Source organism: Rattus norvegicus, chromosome 2, assembly GCF_021556685.1.
Source record: "Rattus norvegicus strain SHRSP/BbbUtx chromosome 2, alternate assembly SHRSP_T2T, whole genome shotgun sequence".
NCBI classification, from domain to species: domain Eukaryota; kingdom Metazoa; phylum Chordata; class Mammalia; order Rodentia; family Muridae; genus Rattus; species Rattus norvegicus.
In genome coordinates this window covers 209,185,792-209,206,852 of record NC_141535.1, presented here as the reverse complement: position 1 = coordinate 209,206,852, position 21,061 = coordinate 209,185,792, and the positions used below count along the sequence as shown (strand labels likewise).

The 21,061-nt window shown below is 36.5% G+C and overlaps 1 protein-coding gene across 1 annotated transcript in view; it reads right to left on the bottom strand.

Annotated features, from left to right (window-relative positions):
* The window catches only part of Dpyd (dihydropyrimidine dehydrogenase), an 864,105-nt gene that overhangs the window by 443,901 nt on the left and 399,143 nt on the right, over positions 1 to 21,061 (bottom strand). The window contains 1 exon segment of the mRNA NM_031027.2: positions 1,949 to 2,164. Coding sequence (NP_112289.2) covers positions 1,949 to 2,164 — 216 coding nt within the window.

Sequence of the window (21,061 nt, the reverse complement as noted above, 5' to 3'; positions counted from 1 at the left end):
GTGTTCATGTGGCTGACAGAAGAGATCTTTTAGGATTCAATTTTACCATCTCAATTCTAGGGACCAAACCGGAGTCACCAGTCTTGGATCCAAGAGCCTGTCACTGACAGTGCTTTTTCACTAAAGATTTGATCTCAAATTTAACCATTCATTTCCTAAGTATGTAGCACTCTTTGTAAAAGCATAAAACCATACCGTCACAAGGAATTCTATTGGGAGGGTGTACTTCTTATTAATATAATATATATTATTAGGCTCAACAAAAAATTACAGGTAGAAAGTCTGTAAAATATGTAGTGAATAGCAGGATTTTATGCAAACTAAATCTATTGTTTTCCTAGCTTTGAATCGAAACATATGCTCTGATTTACACACATGCTCGTCACCAAATAATAATGTCAAAACAAAGAATTAAAAATAGAATATCTCATATTATCAGTCACCACCCCATGGGATATATATTCAAATGAAATAAAATGAGTACGCCAATGGTTTACATCCCCATGTAAATTGATGCGCTATTCACAATAGCACAAAATGGAAACTTCATTACTGTTCATCAAGTGATGCACAGATGGAGAAAATATAATTCAGATGTGCAATGGAGCAGTACATTTTAGCCATCCAAATTGAATCCTGAATTCACAGCAACATGGAAGGAAACATTAACATTAAGTGAAACGTTAAGGAAACATTAAGTTAAGTGAAACAAACCAGTCACAGGGAAGACTTGTATCACATGGTTTCACTTATTCATTGTCTTAGCTAGGGGTTTTGCTGCTGCGAACAGATACCATGACCAAGACAAGTCTTATAAATGACATCATTTAATTGGGGCTGGCTTACAGGTTCAGAGGTTCAGCCCATTATCATCAAGGTGGGAACATAGCAGAAGGCAGGTATGGTGCAGGAGGAGCTGAGAGTTCTACATCTTCATCTGAAGGCTGCTAGCAGAATACTGGCTTCCAGGAAGATAGGATGAGGTTCTTAAACCCACTCCCACCGTGACACACCTACTCCAACAAGGCTACACCTACTAATAGTGCCACTCCCTGGACCAAGCATATACAAACCATCACACTCATCTATTAGAAGTTTAAAGAGAAAGAGAAAGTAGAAGGTAAGAGTCAAATAGTAGTTACTAAAGTCTGGGGCAATGGGGAGAGAGAATAGCAGAAGAAAATGGATCAGTTAGGTAGAAAACAATACTACGGATCTACTAACCAAAATCCTGACTCTAAATATCAATAACGTACTCTCCATTTCCAAGAGGCAGCTGAAAGACAATTGAAAGCTTTCTTCATAAGGGAATAAAACACATTTATGACAGGAATGTTTAATGTTAAGTAAAACACTACCCGTACGATATATATAAATAGCCAAATATCATATGTCATCCTTCTGATATAAACAAAGAAAATTCAATTCAATTAAACCAGGATTGATGATTGTTTAGTCACTATTATAATTGTTTTGTTTTTGTTTTAGTTTCTTTTTTGTTGTTGTTGTTTGTTTATGTAGGGGTTGTGAGACGGCTGTCGTGGAGCCCAGACTGAGAGTTGAGGTTGGCCTTGAATTTCAGATCATCCTGCTGCTATTTTCTTTGTGTTAGCACTACAGGTATGTTCCACTATACATGTTTTATGTGATGCTAGAGATTGACATTTGATCTTTGTGCCTTGCAGGAAAGGATTTTACCAAGCATGCTATATTCTCAACCAAAATATAGTTCTGGCTATTCCTTGACAATACAAAATGGGGCTATAACCCACACTGCTCTACGTATAGGACAGACAGAATCAAAGAAATTTAAACTCTAATGTTTTCACCTCTTTTATGAATTCGCATATCTGATGACAGAAACTTTCCATCATATCATATCAATCTTTATCTTTTATTGAAAATGCATGATAGACATTTGCACGTAACTTCAAACGTATTTTCTTACCTTATCAAGAGAGAAAGTTTTGGTCAAAGCAAAACCCCATCCTGCTTCAAAGGCCCTTCGAATCATTGGTGTGCTAGTGGCTGGTGTCGCACTGGCAAGGCCAAAGGGATTGGGGAACCTCAACCCTGCCATTTCCACACTGATGTCCACGAGGTCAACAGGAGTGTAAAACAGGGGCAGTGTAGGCTGGGAAGGCACCAAGGCTCCATATTGTGCCTGCAAGAAAGAAGTTAGCAATGACTGCTCAAGTAGCATGTGTGAACTGTCATGTAATCTTTCCCCAAATCTCAGAGCATGCAAATGAATACAGACTCCATTAGTTTATCTCCCTACGGGAAAACTACCCAGAAGTCAGAATTCAGTGGGTCCAATATTATACATAATTGTTATTTCTGAAGTTAAATGATACTATAGAGAAACAGAAGGAAAATCAATTAAGCAAACAAAACACTCTATTGAAAACAAACTGAAAGTCAAACACAAAAGGGAATCATGTTTGAATGTATCTTTCTGGTTCCATTAGCCTAGCTTCTTTGTGCTTAGTTTATGAAAATATCTTAGTGCTGAAATATGGGCCAGTGTAAGTCAGTAGGTCCAAATTTAATTTCCCAGTTAAATTATGGCTCTGGATGTGGCTCCAAGAAGGCCCCTTGACTTGCCCTTGCCTCTTCTCCTTCGTAGCTCTCAGTCTAGCAGTGGGAATAATACCTCTCTCATTCCCTACCTCAGAGGGATATTGAAGAATGAGGAAAGTAGGCCACCGGGAGACTTCCGCTTGCAAAAGAAATAACACACTTGAAGACTGGAGGAGTTTGCTTTTCCAGAAACTTAAAAGATACCAATTTACATTAAAAACATCATTTGGCACTTAGAAATGCACACCGCCTCTGTCTAGTGGCCACAGTAATTGAGCATGTTTTAGTGAAAATACCAAGGTACCTGGTTCACTAAAGAAAGAGCATCATTGCCCAGTGTGCTCTACTCTTTCCTTCTGCTCTCTCTGTGCTTTCCTTCCCTCCTCATTCTCATGCTCCTCTGTCCTGTTCTCCTCCCCTTTCTGTTTATCTATGAAAGACAAATACTTGAAAAAAAATAGGATGAATTTTCTCAGCCAAAGTAGTTAGTGAATGGACACAGGGCTACTTAATTCAAAAGTAGAACTCTGTTCTCTTGTGAGTCATCACTCAAAAGAAAAGTTATTTGAGCAGAACCTTAATTTTATAGGCATGTGTCTTGTGTAGATAAAGATTGCCATGACTTGCATAGAAATCGTTTCCAGTCCTCTACGGAAAGCAGAGCGAAGCTCACTTAATATGCAAAAAGGCATCAAACTTGCCAGTTGAAAGGCTATTGTGTTTCTGGTTTTGCAAAAAGGGAACCCAATGATATCCAGGCTTTAGCTATGGACACTCCACCAGGGAACTCGGGTTTAAATGGATCTCTCCCTCCGTTCATCCTCTCCTCTTTTCCTCCCATCCCTAATCAAATTCAAACTCATCACATCTAAACTACATCTTTCCCCTCATGAGGCATATTTTGGGAAAGTTTTATTGTACTCGGCTCTTGTCTTAACATGGAATCAAACTGCAATTTAAAGTGCAGACTAAGAGTGTGAATGCACACCATAGGAGGGTAGTGTATAGCTAGAAGTCTGTGTCAGGGGTGGGCAGGCATCAGGTAGATGGATGGGCAAAAACTACCCTTGGTATCAGCAACATTTTACCTCCATTTGACGATAGTTTGAACAGAATCAAGTTTGTATTAGGTTAGAGTACGGGAGATGTTTCAACATGAGAGATAAGAAAACAGTGGGAAAAATCAGAAACACTGTCCCTCTATGTACACATATAGGCACAACACTGGGCACCATTGTGAATGATGTCCACAGTGGGAAATGAATGACTGTTTTCTTCTTTCTATAGCTGGGCACTGAAATATCTGATCTCTTCAATGCTGTGGATAGATTTCAGTTTGTTATAACTGCAGCTCTTACAGCACTAGTGAGTATCCCAAAGGGGCAGATATAAATTGAATATACAGTGCAGCTTCCATTTACTAATATATGTAATTATAAAAACTAAAACTCAGTTCTTAAATTCTTAAGAAGGTTGCTGTTTGGACATTTGCAAATAAAATGCTGTGGAAAATTTCTGTAGGATTTCATTTAAGTTTAACCAAAAGAAAACTAAATATAGTAAGTAACCAAGTAAGACGTGAACATACATTTATTGACAAAGCTCTTTCAAATGAGAGGGTCATAGGTTACATATTTTACAATATGTATAAGACTGCTCTGTATGTGTGTGTGTGTGTGTGCATGTGTGTGTGCATATACAAAGTTGCATTTGCTGTGTCTTTGTGGTCCATAGCACACCTCTGCCCCAGGCTATGCCTTTTTAGACAGCAGTCTTCTTCCCCTGTGCTGGACTCTGTGGACTGAATCTCAAATTTGAGCTTTCAGTGAAGGACCAAATCTTATGCTCAGCCCCAAACTGAGATTTCTAAGAGGTTTCAGCACCTTTGGCTGCTGATGTCCTGGGTGCCCTCATACCAAACAGCTTTAAATTGGACCTTATTGCATTCTTCTCTAAAACACGCGGTATCCAGATTTTCAATTTCAGACAATACTATTTTCCCAGTCACCCGGTAGTGTTAGCAAATAACAGATATGATAGAGATGTTGAACAGCAGAGATTATCAGTTCCCTGCAATTTCTACTTCGGAAAGGCATTATATGTCAGAATCAGAAATGACACAGAAACAACGAGTGCAATGACTGAAAGATGTTTACCATGTATTAACTCGGAAAAATAGTGTGATAACACTATACATAAAGGAAGGAACTTCCATATGTGTGTGTGCATGCAGAAGGACATACGATGTGCACACATCTGCCACTTCTTTCCTCACATCGCTAGGTCAATCTTTGATAATTTTTATTTTATATTTCCATTTTAAAGTCTTTATATTATTAGTTAACAATAGTCATTACATCTCATTTCACTGAATGAAGCAAACAGATTTTAAGGTCCTTTACAACAATTATTTTAAATTTTTACTCTAAGATGGCAACTTACAATTTGAGTTTTTTATGAGCTTCAAGGTAATACTACAATATATGGATGTGGAATGATTTAATAAGGTGTACTAACCTGTCCACCTTCTCACATCACCAACATCATCTGTAGTAAGAACATGCGAAATGCACTCTCAATGAACCCAAAGTCCTTACTATTCTCTTTTCAGCCATATTAACCACTTATTTAAAACATCCAAAAAGTACTTTATTCCTTGTCTAAGACTCTGATTTCAGACCTGTAGAGTAATTTTAGTCAGCAACACAACATGGCTTCTCTGGCCAGGGTTCAGATTCCGAGACTTGGCATAAAAGAAGAAATATTAACAAGTACAATATAGATCTCACCCTCACTGTGGTTTTAATTTGCCTTTCTCTAATGATCTCAAGGGAAATAAAGTTTAAAAACTTGAGCATCCCTCTCAGTTATATATATATATATATATATATATATATATATATATGTGTGTGTGTGTGTGTGTGTGTGTGTGTGTGTGTGTGTGTGTGTAACTTTTGCTATTTGTATATTTTGAGATAATTATATATTTTTGTATTTTATGTATTTCTAAACTCTTTTGTTTCTTTTCTCAGTATTATTTCATTTGTTCTCCTAATATTTTGACCATTAATTCTTTATTGGATATATAGCACCCTGTCGTTTTCTATTCATACTGTCAATTGATTCCTTCTGTGTACAGAAAATTGATTGGTTTGTCTAATCACATTTTTCTGCACAATTGGAGTCAAGTTCAAAAAAATCATTGACAAAGCCTGGGTTGTATAATTACTTCCTCTGTTGTCTTCTAGTAATTAGGAAGTTTCTGGTCTTATGTTTAATATTTTCTAAAGATTTGTTTTGTTTTATTTGATGTGTATGGGCATCATGACTGCATGCATGTCTGTGCACTTGGTTTGTGTGCCTGGGGGATTGGAAGAGGGGTTAAATCCCCTGGACCTAGAGTTATGGATGGTTGTGAACACCCAGTCTGTTCAAGGAATGAAACCCAGGTCATCTGCAAGAATGGCTGAGTCAATTCTACAACCCTAAGCCTTTAATTCACTATTAATTGATTTTTATGTGGCATGAACTACATATCCACGTTCACTCTTCTGCACATGGTTATACAGTTTCCCAACTCAATTATTTAAGGAACTCTCCTTTTCTTATTATACATTCTTTTGACAATTTGTTCTGTCCCATGTATGGGTTCATTTCTGAGTTCCACATGCTGTCTGATTTGTAATAAGTAATTAGTGAATCTTTGACAGAAAACTTAAAATAATCTGGGAAAGGAAACAATAGTGGCCTGAAACTCCTTTAGTGAAGGTCATGTTAGATTACCTCCTGGCTAAACTTGAGCTGAGATTGTTCTGATCACGTGTTCATCTGGGATATCTCTGAAAATTAACAAGGTGCAGAACCTGGTTAATCACAGAGATACCTGACCTCAAAACTGTTATTTCACAGAGAAAAACCTATGGACAAATGACTTTCCATGAGATACCTATAGGATTCTTAGCTGCAGATGCACAAAACATGCATGGATGTAGTTCTGTGTAGTCAGCTAATATATAGAATATATACTTCAGAAATAAAAGACTTTAGTTGACCATTCATTCTCAACTTCTTTGCTTATTCAACACATATAACAGGAAAAATGAAAATAAAGGGGGATAAAAGGGCCAAAGTCAAACAGGACTCAGGTGAGGATAGTAAAATTGTAGACTGAGGGAATGTGTCAAGCCAAGAACTGTAGTGTAGACGGAAGGGTGAACATGACTCTTTCAGAAGCCATTGCTAAAATCTGAGCACTGAAACTGAGAGGGATGCCCAAGTTTTTAAACGTTATTGCCCTTGAGAATTTATTTTGAGAAACTAAGTTATGATTTTAGTCAAATAAAGTTAAACTTTCAAAGCTTGACTCCATAGCAGAGATGAGAAGAGACCCTAAATTGATATAGGCCCTCATTAAAATTTCTCATTCTATTTCTATCTACAAATTTTGGAAGTTCTGCCACTACCCATAGAACTCCCGAGTGTCACATATCCTAATTTCAATCCTTATCCTCCACACCCACTGTTCCTCAACAATGTCCCCTTTTGCTTCAAGAGACTGAACCATTAGCTATGTCGCAAGTAAAACATCATTTATGCATCTGGCTGTAAATTTTTTCGGGGTCTTTTTGTGGGGAGTGGTTTGTTATTATGTTTAACTGGGGTGCTTTGAAATTCAACAGAATCTTGCAAAAGGAGCACAGCACAGTTATCTCCTCATCAATTCTGTGTCTCCTTGCTCATGTACCTGTATACTCACTCCATGTACCTGTCCTCCTGCTTAATTTAATTTATGGATCTGGCCATAATGAGGTGTTCAAAAGTGTATTCATATATTCAACATATATTCACATTCACAAGTGCTGACTGTGAATGAGCAGCTCTTTCTTTGCACTAGTTTCAGTAGTGTGGTCAGTTTGTATAAAATAGTGATTAGCTCTATGTTTATTAACCTTATTGCAATGTGGTTTATTTTTATCTTTCATTATAAATGAAGCCAGCATGTTAAAAAAATCATATTCCATGTACATTTGCCCTTCCTACAACCCTTCCTACAATAGAAAAATGTTTTTCTTATGTTTAACTTGATGGGATCTATATTATTTTACTTGGCATTTGATTGTGAGGTTCCCACTCATGGATGGTCTAGACAAAGCTTCCTGTTCTAATGGCAAAAGGTCGGTGGGCCTGCTTGCTTGCACAGTCTCTCCAAAGAGCCCTCTAGTGGCTGTAAATAATACAGTGGGGTATTAATTTTCACTATGTAAATACACGTACTTTATAATTCAGTCTCATGGAGTGACATAAAGATTCATCTACTTCACATTTGATAAAATAGTGTTGTCTTTACTTTGGACATTTAAAAATATATATGTAATATATTATATACATGTATGGTATGAGTGTTTTGCCTGCATGTGGGTATCTCTGTCCTGTACATGCAGTGCCAATGGAGGCCAGAAGAGGGCATTTGTTCCTGTGGAAGTGGAATTACATATAGTTGCCAGGAGCTTGATGTGGGCTCTGGGACCAAATCCACTTTCCAAGAGCACCAGGTGCTCTGAACCCCTGAGCCATCTCTCCAGCTTCACCCCTTGACTTTTTGACTTATGCCTTGAAATGAATTCTTTCAGTGCCAAGTCACTGTGAGGGTGCAGTCATAGCATAGTAATTAGGCTGTGCAGCACATGGACCAACCTAGAAACTCTCAAGTAAACCTTAAGGATGCATCTTTCCCTTCACTTTTGTACATTTCCTTCATTCTTTCTCATCAGTTGGCTTCTATTTCTTTCCTACCAACAGTTGATATTTTCTTTGTGTAGCCCATTTATTTTTCTGCTCCTAAAATTAGAAACATATAAAGAGTTTCAAAAACTTCAGTTGACCACACCAATTATCCTTCAAAATTATTGTATGGAATCTTTTGGAGTGGGTCTCGAACCCACTCCAAAATTCTTAAATTCTTAGGTCTGAGACATGACAAGGATCATCATATGAGTTTGAAACCTGGGACTCACAAAGTAGAAGGAGAGAACTGATTTCTTCCGATACTATATGAATGCTATGACACACATGTGTTCTTCCCTCATTGAGTAAATACATGTGATAATAAGATTAAGTCACCTGGAGGGATTTACATGTGAATACAAGGCTAATACCTACCTTTTGGTCACATGGACTCTCTTTTTAACTCTGTGTGTTCAAAAGGAGATGCAAGTTTGTCTGTTATATTAAATGTCTGTGTTGCTGTACTTAGTGTCTGTAAACAATCTACTCAGTGGGTCAAAGATTGTTTTAGCTTGCCACAATATTGGAAAGGTCCTATCAAAGTTCACATCTCCTGTAAAGTCTCTTCTTCTATCAAACGCAAATATACTGACGACATATTACATAACAGCAGGAGTTAATTTGTCCTCCAAATAGAGAAATCAGTTGCTCATATTCAAACAATGCTCATGCCAGACCCAGCTGTGAAGGCTTCCCGTTTGTTCTTTACACCACTCTTCAAGACAGAAATCATTCTTCATCCACAAATGAGAAGGATTAGAGCCATGGACGGTAAGTGATATTCGTTCATGCTGTAGATAAACTGTGTGTAAGTGGGGCAGCAAGAACTGGGTCCCGAGGGATTCATGCTTCATTATGGCAAGCTTCCTGCATCTTGCACACACATTACACCTCTGAAATATTAATGTCCTACAAATCAGAGGGTAACTTGAATTTTTCGTGATGGTTTGGTTGAATACACACATAGAGCATACATGTGTATGTTCATGTGTGCACATACATGAAAACAAGTGTACACACGCACACACATACACACACATACACACACTTCCACCTTTTCAATTTAAGTTTGTTGATGCACATTTATAATCTAGCACTTGGGAAGCAGGACAGGAGAATCAGGAGGTCAAGGCCAACTTCAACTCCATAGATAATTCAACCACCTGTGCCTCATGTGACCCTGTCTAAAAACCCCAAACCCCAGAAAGAAAATTTTTAATCGGAAAAATTTAAATGCACAGTATTTAATAATTGAGAATGGAAGTCAAAGAACATCTTGAAGCCATCATGAGGACTTATATTAGCATGACATCACCACCCACTATTTGCCAATGTATTTCCTATTATACTTAAATAGTTTGTGGCACTTAATGGAAATATCTGAAAATGTAATGGTTATACTGATGGGGAAAAAGTATTATAATTGTGTACTCCAGGTGCATTTTCCCAGGCATTCGCCTTAAAAGAATTATTTAAAAAGACAAAAATAACAAAGTTCAGTGCTGCTGGAAGCAAAATTGTTTCTAGTGTTCTAGATTATTGACAGGAAAAGTCACCACCACTATGTTGTAGTCCCTTAAAAATACCAAGCAGCTTCTCTTCTACTTATCCACTTTATTTAAATCTCAATGACATGTAACAACCAGTGACTCTGCCTTGGCTATACCTGCTCTAGATTCATTCTATAATTATTTTAAAACGAAGAATAAATAGCACTTAGTAGTTATTAATAGCATGTTTATTTCACAGGCCAGGCTAATATGCTGATTCTAACCTAGGTACTTTGCCTTCAGAAGAACTAGTCATCAGGAGGGACAAACTTACAAATAGAAATTAATTTACAATAGCTGCTTTGTGACACACAGGCCAAGGGCTGGCAATCACAGTTTTAAAATAGAATCACATTTTATTTTTCCACTTTGAGAAGTTACAATTTGTGATGAGAATTTTAGGAAAGACAGGAGACTACAGAAATATATATATATATATATGTATATATATATATATATATATATATATATATATATATGAATGACCATATTGTGTTGATGTCTTGAAAGACTTATATTCTTATAACTTTTGAAGAAGGCAAATTTGTAGCAAATACGTGTTCAATGTTGTTTCCCTAACAAGTGAAACAGGGGCTGTCTTGGTCTCTTTCCCTGCCATTTGATCCCGTTCCTCTAACTGGACTGCCTGGCTGAACCTCAGTGGGAGAGGATGTGCACCTAGACCTGCTGGGACCAGGTGCCCCAGGGTAGGGTGGTCCATAAGGGGTCACCTTCTCTGAGCAGAAGAGGAGGGGCAACTGGGGAGGGATTTGTAAGGGTGGGACTTAGAAGAGAAGAAATGGGGGGCTGTGCTTGGGATGTAAATTGAATCACAAAATAAAAATAAAATACAAATTTAAAAAATGCTTCTAACTTGAGCATAGAATAAGACTAGAGAATTAAATATTCATTCAAATTCATGTGTATTTCTACCACCCACAACAATCAAGCTATATTTAGCCAAATTTGGCAGTATCACTATCCCAGAAAGGGTTCTTCTAAAACAACAAAATAATTATCTTTTCCTAGAATTCTTCACTTAGTTTTTCCTCGAATTCTTCACTTAGCTGGATTTTAATCAAATCTATACATTGCTGTTAGTATCACTTAACACTGCAATCATGTATCATTTCTCTGACACCACCGCCATTCCCTGTCACTCAGACATCACTTGCTGGTTACTACATCTCCCTTGCCCCTTACTTGAATCCAATGAATTCGATTTATTTTGCATGAATCTCTATATAAACATTTTATAAGTTTCTAACTAACATTATCATTATTTTTCTTTTTGAGATACAGTCTCTATATGTAGTCCTTGATGTCCTAGAACTCACTCTGTAGACAAAAATGGCCTTGTATTTACTGACATTCACCCACCCCTGCTTCTTGAATGTTTGGGGGCATCTGAAGTATTCCAGGCTTACCTCCACTCTCTGACTGTAAACATCTACTTTCCACATACTTCTTTTGGATGCTGACATAGTTTTTTCTGTACCAAAATTTTCAATCATGAAATGGTCTTGAATTTTGTTAAATTATTTTCTCCATGTATTTTGCCTGCCATTCATCTCACATGACTGACCCATTTGTTTATTTGTGTATATGAAGCTCTCTATGAACCCTACTTATGACACTCATATTCTGGATCCTTGTAACTCTTTTAATTATAATTATATAATCCTTTTAATGTTCCTTTACTTTGCTAGTTAATTTGCTGAAGATTTTTATTTTCATGTTCATGGGTATGATGACTTATAGTTTTTCTTTTGTATGTGTGTGTATGTAATGTATTCGGTTAGTTTTTTTACAATAGGATGATTCTGGCCTCCTAATATGAGTTTGAAAGAAAAGTTTTCGTGAATACTATAGATATTAATTGTTCTTTAAATATTTTCTAAAATTCAGCCTGATCCTGGGCATTCTTTTGGTGGGGGGTTGTTTACTGATTTAAACTTATTTGTTACTGGTCCATTATGGCCTTCTTTTTGTAAATTTAAATAGGCTGCACACTTTTCTATGAGTTATATAATTATTTTAATATTGATGAAATGGTAGGCAAACAGTTGTTTATAATGGCCATTTTACGTGGTATTGATTTTAAGGCCTTAAGGGAATTTTATTTTAAATCTTCTATCATTTTTCTTAGTCTAAGTATTTATTGATTCTTTTATCTTTGCAGATAAAACCTTAACTTTTCAATGGTTCCTGGTGCTTTAATCATATCTATTTTATATATTTCTATTCCAATCATTATTTTATCCTATGTTTTAGGTGGTTTACTGAATATCTTTTTGTTAAAAGATAGCCTTTTACTTTTATAAACGTTCTTGTTATTACTATTTTTAGATAAGTCCTTTGTAGTGTGGTTTCTCTTGTCTCTATGAAATGGTGATATCTATTCTGGTTGGCTTTTTTTTATCAGTAGCTTACAGTACAATAACTATGCATATACAAAAGTCTCCAACTACCTATAGTTATTGATTTCTCTTTTTTTGTTATCTTTATTAACTTGAGTATTTCTTATTTACATTTCGATTGTTATTCCCTTTCCCGGTCTCCTGGCCAACATCCCCCTAACCCCTCCCTGTCCCCTTTTATATGGGTGTTCCCCTCCCCATCTTCCCCCCATTACCGTCCTCCCCACAACAATCAAGTTCACTGGGGGTTCAGTCTTGGCAGGACCAAGGGCTTCCCCTTCCACTGGTGCTCTAACTAGGCTATTCTTTGCTACCTATGTGGTTGGAGCCCAGGGTCAGTCCATGTATAGTCTTTCGGTAGTGGCTTAGTCCCTGGAAGCTCTGGTTGGTTGGCATTGTTATTCACATGGGGTCTCGAGCCCCTTAGATCTCTCCTGAGAGACACAGCCAGAATACATCAAATACATAGGCAAATGCCAGCAGCCAACCACTGAACTGAGAACGGACCCCCGTTGAAGGAATCAGAGAAAGGACTAGTTATTGATTTCTATTTGTGTTCTTTTGTAGATGATTTAAATTTTATTAAATTCATTAAAATTTGTTTTGTGTCGTAGCATACAAATACTACTACAGCAGGGTCTTCCTGCACAGAAAAGCAATGTGTAATCTGGAGTTTAGTGGGCTTTTTGTATCTATAGGGCAGGTCCAATCAGCGTGGTTTAGTTCTGTTGAGAAGAAGGAATCCTATACACAGATATTACTCTGCTACAATAGTGAGATTCTACTGACACATCTTCTGTTTCCTTACTTTTACCATCCACATGGCCCAGCAGTTTTTGAATGTTAGTATAGATGTACCCAATAATTATAATAGTTCTGTCTGCTATCCTTTCAGAGTGGTTGACATGTACAGTATACATTGTGCTCTGATGTTGATTCTCTAATGTTAGTAGGTATCATCTATCTAATCATAACCTTTTCTGATTGCATTTGAAAAGTTTGATAGAATAAGCATTTTTTTAAAAAGTTGTTTTACTTACTAAACATGTATTTTTTGGACAACAAGAGCACACTTGTTTAAAAATGAGCACAAATACAGTTTTAGTCTTTCTTAACACAAAAAATACTGTTCTATCCTTGTGAGTCTGTTGTTTGTTTTCTTTGGTTTGAATTTTTGAGATAGTTTCTTGCAAATCAGGCTGCCCTCAAAAGCACAGTCCTCCTGTCTCACTCTCATAAATTCTGGGATTATTAAATGTGTGTATCACATGCTCATACTTCATCTCAATTATGCATCTTTAGTTCACAGGTGAGTTTCTTGTAAGCAGTATATAGTTGAGTCCTTTTAACTCTCTGTCATTTGACTGACAATATCAATCTGTTTTTATTTAAAGTAAATATTGACTTCAAAGTAATAAGGGAGAAGCTACCATCTTATTAATTGTTTTCTATGTTTTCATGATCACTTCGAACTTTCCTTTTACTTTGATTTAGTCTTAGTTTGATTTCTTTATTTTTGCAGTGATAATTTAATGATTCCTTTACATTTTAACTTTTATATCTATCATACTTTTTGTATTATTTTTATTCTGTTGTTAAAAAGGTTTTCATTAAAACAGTATGTTTGGAACAGATAACAAATTAAGATTAGTTGCATAGAAAATGGTCTATATATTCAGTTTGTTGCCATTCATATTATTGTATTTCTTATATTATGCAACCATGAGCATGTTACAGAATATAAGTTAACTTAGTACTTTGGTCTTATACCACAAAGGTTTTAAGCAAAATAGATTGGATAGCTTCAATGTAATATTATACTAGTCTGTTTTATGTATATTTATATTTACCAGTGATATTTATATTTCAGATATCTTATTTTTTATATCCAATAACTTTGTACTTCTTATTAATAAGTATATAGTGACAAACTCCCTCAATTTTTGTATATCTTAGAAAGTCTTAACTTCTTTCATTTTTGGAAGGCAATTTTTCCAGGTATAAAGTTCTTTATAACCAGTTTTATTTCAGCACTGTAATTATTCCATTCCATTCTCTCCTGGCTTAAAAAATTTCTCTTGATATCTGTGCTGACAGTCTTATGAGAGTAAACTCATGTGACAAGTCAATATCCTCTTGTTGTCAAAATTATCTCATTGTCCGAGTTTAATTAATATAATTATAATCAGTTATTGCTTTACTGTATTTGCTATCACATTTATTATTATTATTATTATTATTATTATTATTATTATTATTGTGCTTTTATATGTGAATATGTGTATGTGTGCTTGCATCTACACACAAACATCCGTACGGGTGTAGATGCATGTTATGGAATACATATAGAAGTCAGGAAAGGTTGAGTCTTTCCACCATACAGATTCTAGGGATCAAACCTAGATCTTCATTCTTGGTGGCAAATGCCTTCACTGACTGAGACAGCTGGTAAACATCATTCATTTTTAGTGACATTTTGCTGCTTTCTCTCTTTCCTTTTAGAATGCTTATAAGAATACATTATTTAACTATTTGAAAGACTATAACTCTTGTAGAACCTTTTCATCCCCATTCATTATGTTTTTTTTCTAGTTAGAATAGATAATTCTTAACAATTTTCTCTGGAATTATTAATTCTTCTGCATGATTGACCATAATCTTGAGGCTTTATATTTTATTTTTCAGGGCAGTCATGGTACTTTTCATTTCTAGAACTTTTGTTGGATTAAACTGCTATGTAGAATGTTTCTTTTGTTCTTGAGTTGTGTTACCCTCATATTTTTTGTCTACCTGTGTCTGTCAGTAGTAGATTCGCTTTCTTTTAAAATATTATTCTGAAATTTTTGGTGATATTTCTGAGATATATTCGAGCCGAGTTACAGAAAATCCAATGTTTTTCTTTGCTAACACTACGTTTTTCTGATTCTTCATAACCTGGCCATCTTATGTGCACATTTGAAATAAAAACATCTTCTTTTGGCATTTGAAAGTTGATTTCCTGATGGAAAGGTTTCACCAGTTATCTGGATTCAAATTATATTTAGACTAGTCTACAGAGTTTACTTGTGGGGTCAGCTGCAAAGCTCATCAGACAGTTTGATCTTAATGTTGATTCAGAGGTTGGTAGAGATTCCTGGAAGGGCATATCCAAATATCTAGATGGAGTTTCTGGCTAGACGGTTCCATTTGGTAAGTCTAGTTCATTGATTACAGGGAAGAACAAAGCCTCTTACTGGGATACTCAGTTAGCATGTTTTCTTGTTTGGCTCTCCGATGGCTGCTTTGCTAGGGTGAGGCCACTGGGTTTGGTTGTATAAACTGCTGAGTTTTATACTGTAAATACTGGTATCTCTTACTCTCTGGTTCCTTGCTGGCCCAAAAGGTTTATATTTGCCTATTTCCTTACTAGATGATGGAAAGGTGAACTGTTTTTTCTCCACTGGGGAGATTGCGGCTTGAAGTTATCCTATAGGCCATCTTAGAGATGGAACTGCATGAAAATATTCATTTTTTTCAATCTTTTTTAACCTGGGTTTTCTCAAGTTTCATGCTCTACTGAGCTTCCAATTTCAGTGATCCTCACAAAGCAATTTGTAACTGTGTATCATGAAAAATCCACATATTTGTAAGTAGACTAGTATTTGGAATTCCTACTCCAGTATTCCCATCTTGCTGAAGCCATTCAACACATCTTGTTGGTGTCACCCCCTGATATGCTCCAATTTCTTCGTTTATTTTGTTAAACTCACATACTTTGGGACAGGGTTTTGCTAATGGTGTTGGGTAGGTTCCAACTTCCTATGTTGTTCAGATTGACCTTGAACTTGTACTTCTTCTGCTTACCTCACAATATGATAGTGAGGGGGTGGGAAGAGAATCACAGGAAAGATGAGGAGTATGAGTATATGTAAGCTTCTTGTTAAATTCTACTTAAGTTGCTTATCCTAAAATGAATAGAAGAATATAGAATATGTTGATTAGGAACAAGTATTTCTAGAGACAGAAAAAGTTTCTGCTTTAGAGGGGTACAAAATGCCTCATCGATTATCAAGCTTCTGAGCCAGTACCAGAAGTGGAAGTACTTAGGAATAATAACTATAACATTTTCAGCATACTTTCTTTGTGACTCAAGCAAATGACTTGTTGTTTAAAATATTAGCTGAGTTACAACCATAACATTGGCTGCTAGTTCCTTTCCAGTAACTATGATACAATGTTAAAATAATAGCTTGCACACTGTTCCTCAGAAGGTGTATTGCATTCAAGCCAGAAGACTTGTTCAAAGACTGAAATACAGAATTAACTGTAAGAGAGGGCTTTGGGTTTGAGATCTTCCCCAAATAATGAAAACATGTTGACAGTTTTTCAAAACTGTCAATCAAGAAGGTAACAATTGCCATATTCAGAGGCCGAGGGGCAAAGTAGGTGACACGGCTGACAAGATGTCAATGACTAGAGTCAGAAAAACCTGGGGACCGGCCTAGGGTGGCACCTGACAGCAAATCCATGTCACACAAAGGAGTTGGTGTGATCAAGGAAGAGTGATGAAGGAAAATAAAAGAAGCTGACATTTAAGAAAGGCAACGGCAGTAATGTTAAATATTGAGACTTGAAATAAAACAGCTCCGAACTATAAGTCAACAACACAGCGGCTGATACTTGCTTTTGGGTTGAAAACTATTAACCCTGGCTTCTCCGGACATGATTTCTGAAAGAGGCAAAGAAGAAAAGAGGAGAAGGGAGATCTAGTGTGCACCATGAGGTCTTCCTTACAGTAGGGATGGAGAGGAATACAGAGGGTAATTGTAAGGATAAATGAGAAGATACAAAGGGTTACATGTTTCTTTTATCCTTCTTTTTTCATGATAATGTACCTCACCATTCAGGATCAGATTTTGCTGCACTCTTCAGTGTTACTCATTGCCCAAGCATAGCATAACATGCACAGGAAGTTTCGTTATTGCTTTGTCTCTACAACCTAAAAGACTGGCAAACACATCAAATTTTCAACCATATTTTCTATGAGAATATTTATGATAAGCCTTATACTAACAAACTACCAAATCCAGCTTGGCTATGACACAGAACAACAGACAGAAATGTGATATGAACTACATGGTGCTGGGGCATTTTGCAGCATGCAGTGCCTACAGCATATGGGAAGTGAACTCTACCCTACTGAGATAGTCCTGAGCATATAGAGACTGCAGTATTTTTTGGAAGAAAGCTATATACCTCAGCTATGTTGTCTAGACTGCAGCCCCCTGGGGAGTTTATTCTAACTATAGTATATAGGGAGTGAAATACCCACAGTGGAATTGGTATATTGGATGTGGTAAATGCAAAGTGATCTAGAATGAAATAGAACATTTTAGAACTGGTTTAATGGCTACAACAAAACAACAACAAAGCAATACTTAAATCCAGAGCAGAATTCTCTGCAGACAGAGACTATGTCCCAGGCCCTTCACTTGCTCACACAGAGCTCAGTAAGAAAAGAAGAGGCCAGGAGGTATTAAAATTAGCAGTAAGGCTAAGTACTGAATAGCTTGGGGTGAGCCCCAGTATCCTCATCACCTCGTTTTATTTTACTTTTTGTTTCTTTTTCTTTCATTGCACCAGGAAGTACAGGGTCTGTTACATGCTTTGTCTGTTTGCACCGTGTCCTCTACGTATACATATGGCTTTCAGTTTAGTATTTTTATTGGACTCCTGAACATGCAAACGACTGTGTCTCTGGTTTTTTGTGCCTTCTCTTGGATTCTTTACCTTTTGTAGGCTTGCCTTTTCCAACTTCAATGTGATAAGTTTTGTTGCATCTCATTTATATTTGCATTTATTCTCCAATCTGTGCCTCATATTCCTAACAATATCTGCTTTGAAATATTACATTAATTCTCTGAGAATTATGTAATACATTTGGATCATATTCACCCCATCTTCTTCCTAACTCTATGTAGATAAACCTTCACCTGCTTCCCAACTTCATGTAATTGTTTCTTCTTCTGTTTTCACAACCCACTGAATGCAGGTTGTGCTACCCACATAAGCACAGACGCAGGCCATTCACTGGTACCTGTCTAATACGCGTCATACACAATTATTTTCATGGCCTGTTTTGCCTTGAACAAATTCAGAATTTTTTTTAATTTCTAAAATGTGATTCATGATTAGAGAGAAGCTTAAATATAATATGAACACTCCATCGGTAAACAATATAAATATTATGGACAGTCACTCAAACAGATTGCTCAATTGTAATGTATCCTATTTGGGTTTCAGAAGCACACGAGATGAAGGCATGAGATAACATACCAGGGATTCTAAAAGTAAGGTCTTTGGGCCACCAGTTCCATCTCAGCCTCATTGCTCTAAATAAATGAAAACAAAGAAACAAAAACAAATTGATACCACATTTCTTCCGTAGGTCCCGAGATTGAAATTGAGCATTTAACTCAGGAGTTAAAGTAGGTCTTATGACCTCCAGGCTTCTGTCATACCATCCATTTCTTTTTAACCTGTCCTTTCACAGCTTCAGACTAAATTTTACTAGGTTGCTGAACACAAGGAATTAGATGTAGCTTTGTTCCAAATTCCCAGTTTGGCGTTTTTTGCCTTGAAATTTTCACAGCAATCTAATGAGCTCCTCTACTCAGCTTCCTTGTTTGTCTAATACCATACAGCCCAGGGGAACAGACATTATACATTTGGGATCTGTAGCATTTATGGCCCATTAAGACCCAGTGGCCCTGAAGTAGCTATGTTTCTAGTTTTCCAAGACACACTGAGGCTAGGTAGGTCTTACGTCACAAGGATCAGATTTTTCAGACCTATTTTTTTCTGCCCATTCTAGTTTTGAGTTATCTCTATCTGAAGTAGCAATCTATTCCCGTATTGGTAAGGAAATAGTCCGTTTTTATAGAGACAATTTCATTTTAAATTACTTTTCAGGTCAAACGCTGCCATTTAATAAAAGTTTGGAACCCTACACAAAACCAATAAAAGGCATTAAAATTGCTTATTAGTTATGGTACCTTCTTCCTCTGTCACCAACCAGATAGCTCTGTTTTGATAGCTCCATTAAATTCAGGCCCATTTCTCATCTTTCCCCATGCTTTCTTTTTACAACACCTAGACATTATTTTTTTAAAACTCCCCCTCACATATAAAGCTATATATTATTATAAAGAAAAATAATCCAAAGAGAAGAGTATATGTCAAGTCATTGATGTAAATAGTTGCTTTAAAATATTAGCTAGGAACACACTACCAATCAGGCCAAACAGAGCAGCAATGAAGTTAATTGTATACCCAGATCTGTAGACTTGGCTGAATGTTTAGTGATGAGCTGCTATCAATGACAATGAGTAAGTTTGACTTCACTTACTTTAAAGTCTGATTTTAGTTAGTGCTAAAAGAAAGAAAGAAACAAGAAGAAACCCCATGCATTTATAAAACTTAAATATAAAAAACCCTTGATTTCTCATGAAAATGAGCTGAGGTCATCTTCACAGTTCTATGCCAGTGGCATTAAAAAGCAGGGAATCATTTATCCATGATCACATACTTCAGTCCCTCTCTCTCTCTCTCTCTCTCTCTCTCTCTCTCTCTCTCTCTCTCTCTCTCTCTCTCTCTGTCTCTGCCTAATACTATCTCTAACAAAATCTATTATGATATAAAACTGTCTTTTTATTGATATTCACTTTTTGGCGACCTGACAGTGTCCAATGATTCCTATCAATCTTCCCGTAACATGAGAATTAAAGTGTATACAATATATCCTTAATGGAAGGGCACTTTTTCAATGTCTCAAGATTTTAATACAGCTGTCAAGTTAAAAACCTCACCTCTTCTCAGTTGGGAAGGGTTTAGGGAAGAAGGCAGCTTGGTTGATGATACTGCTTCTATTTGCAGCAGTAGAGGATTCAGAAGTTAGTGTGGCATGTTGATAATGCCTTTGCTCATGACGTCCTTATTTTTTAAGTATGAAAGACGTGCAGCCAGCTGTCAATCAATACATGATAAGGTAAAGTCCTCATTCTGGCTAGGAGATTTGCAACTGTACCAGTGCTGGTAAACTAACCACCAAATTATAGCCTTTTCTCCTCCCTCACCCAGATTTCACAGGGGCTGCACACCCAAATAAATGCCTCTTGGCTACCCATTCATCTAACAGCTGGAAAGATGACACTTGACATTTGGAAACTTTCCTGTGAAGATTGCTGCAAGGCTTTCCCATTAGCTTCCTGGTGAGACTGTAAGGTCGAATAAGCTGCCTCAAAACCTGCAAAGGGTAACGGAAATACTCTAATAGTAAGCTTGTGCAATTTAAATTTCTAATTCTCAAATCATAGTTCTTCAGATATTATAGAAACCACTGGTGTAAGTCGGGGCCAAAGAATGCCTTTGAAGATGTGGATTTAAAGTTATTTTTTAGGCAATGATAATGATAAGAAAATCTATTTTATTTAAAGTTAGGAGAGAAGTCTGCTAGGGCATGTGGAAAAGCGTCAGTGGATAGGTATGTTCTTTCAAAGTTGATTTAAAATCCATGGCTATTATGTTTCCGGTGCCTACTCAATCTCATCTACTCTATTAACACAAGGCTCAGTTAATACTATTTTTAAAAATGTTTTATTTCATAAACATTGTTGCCATAGTTTTAAAATTCTTATAGTCCAACCCTATATATGCATTGTGAAACACAATGAGATTGACATAGAA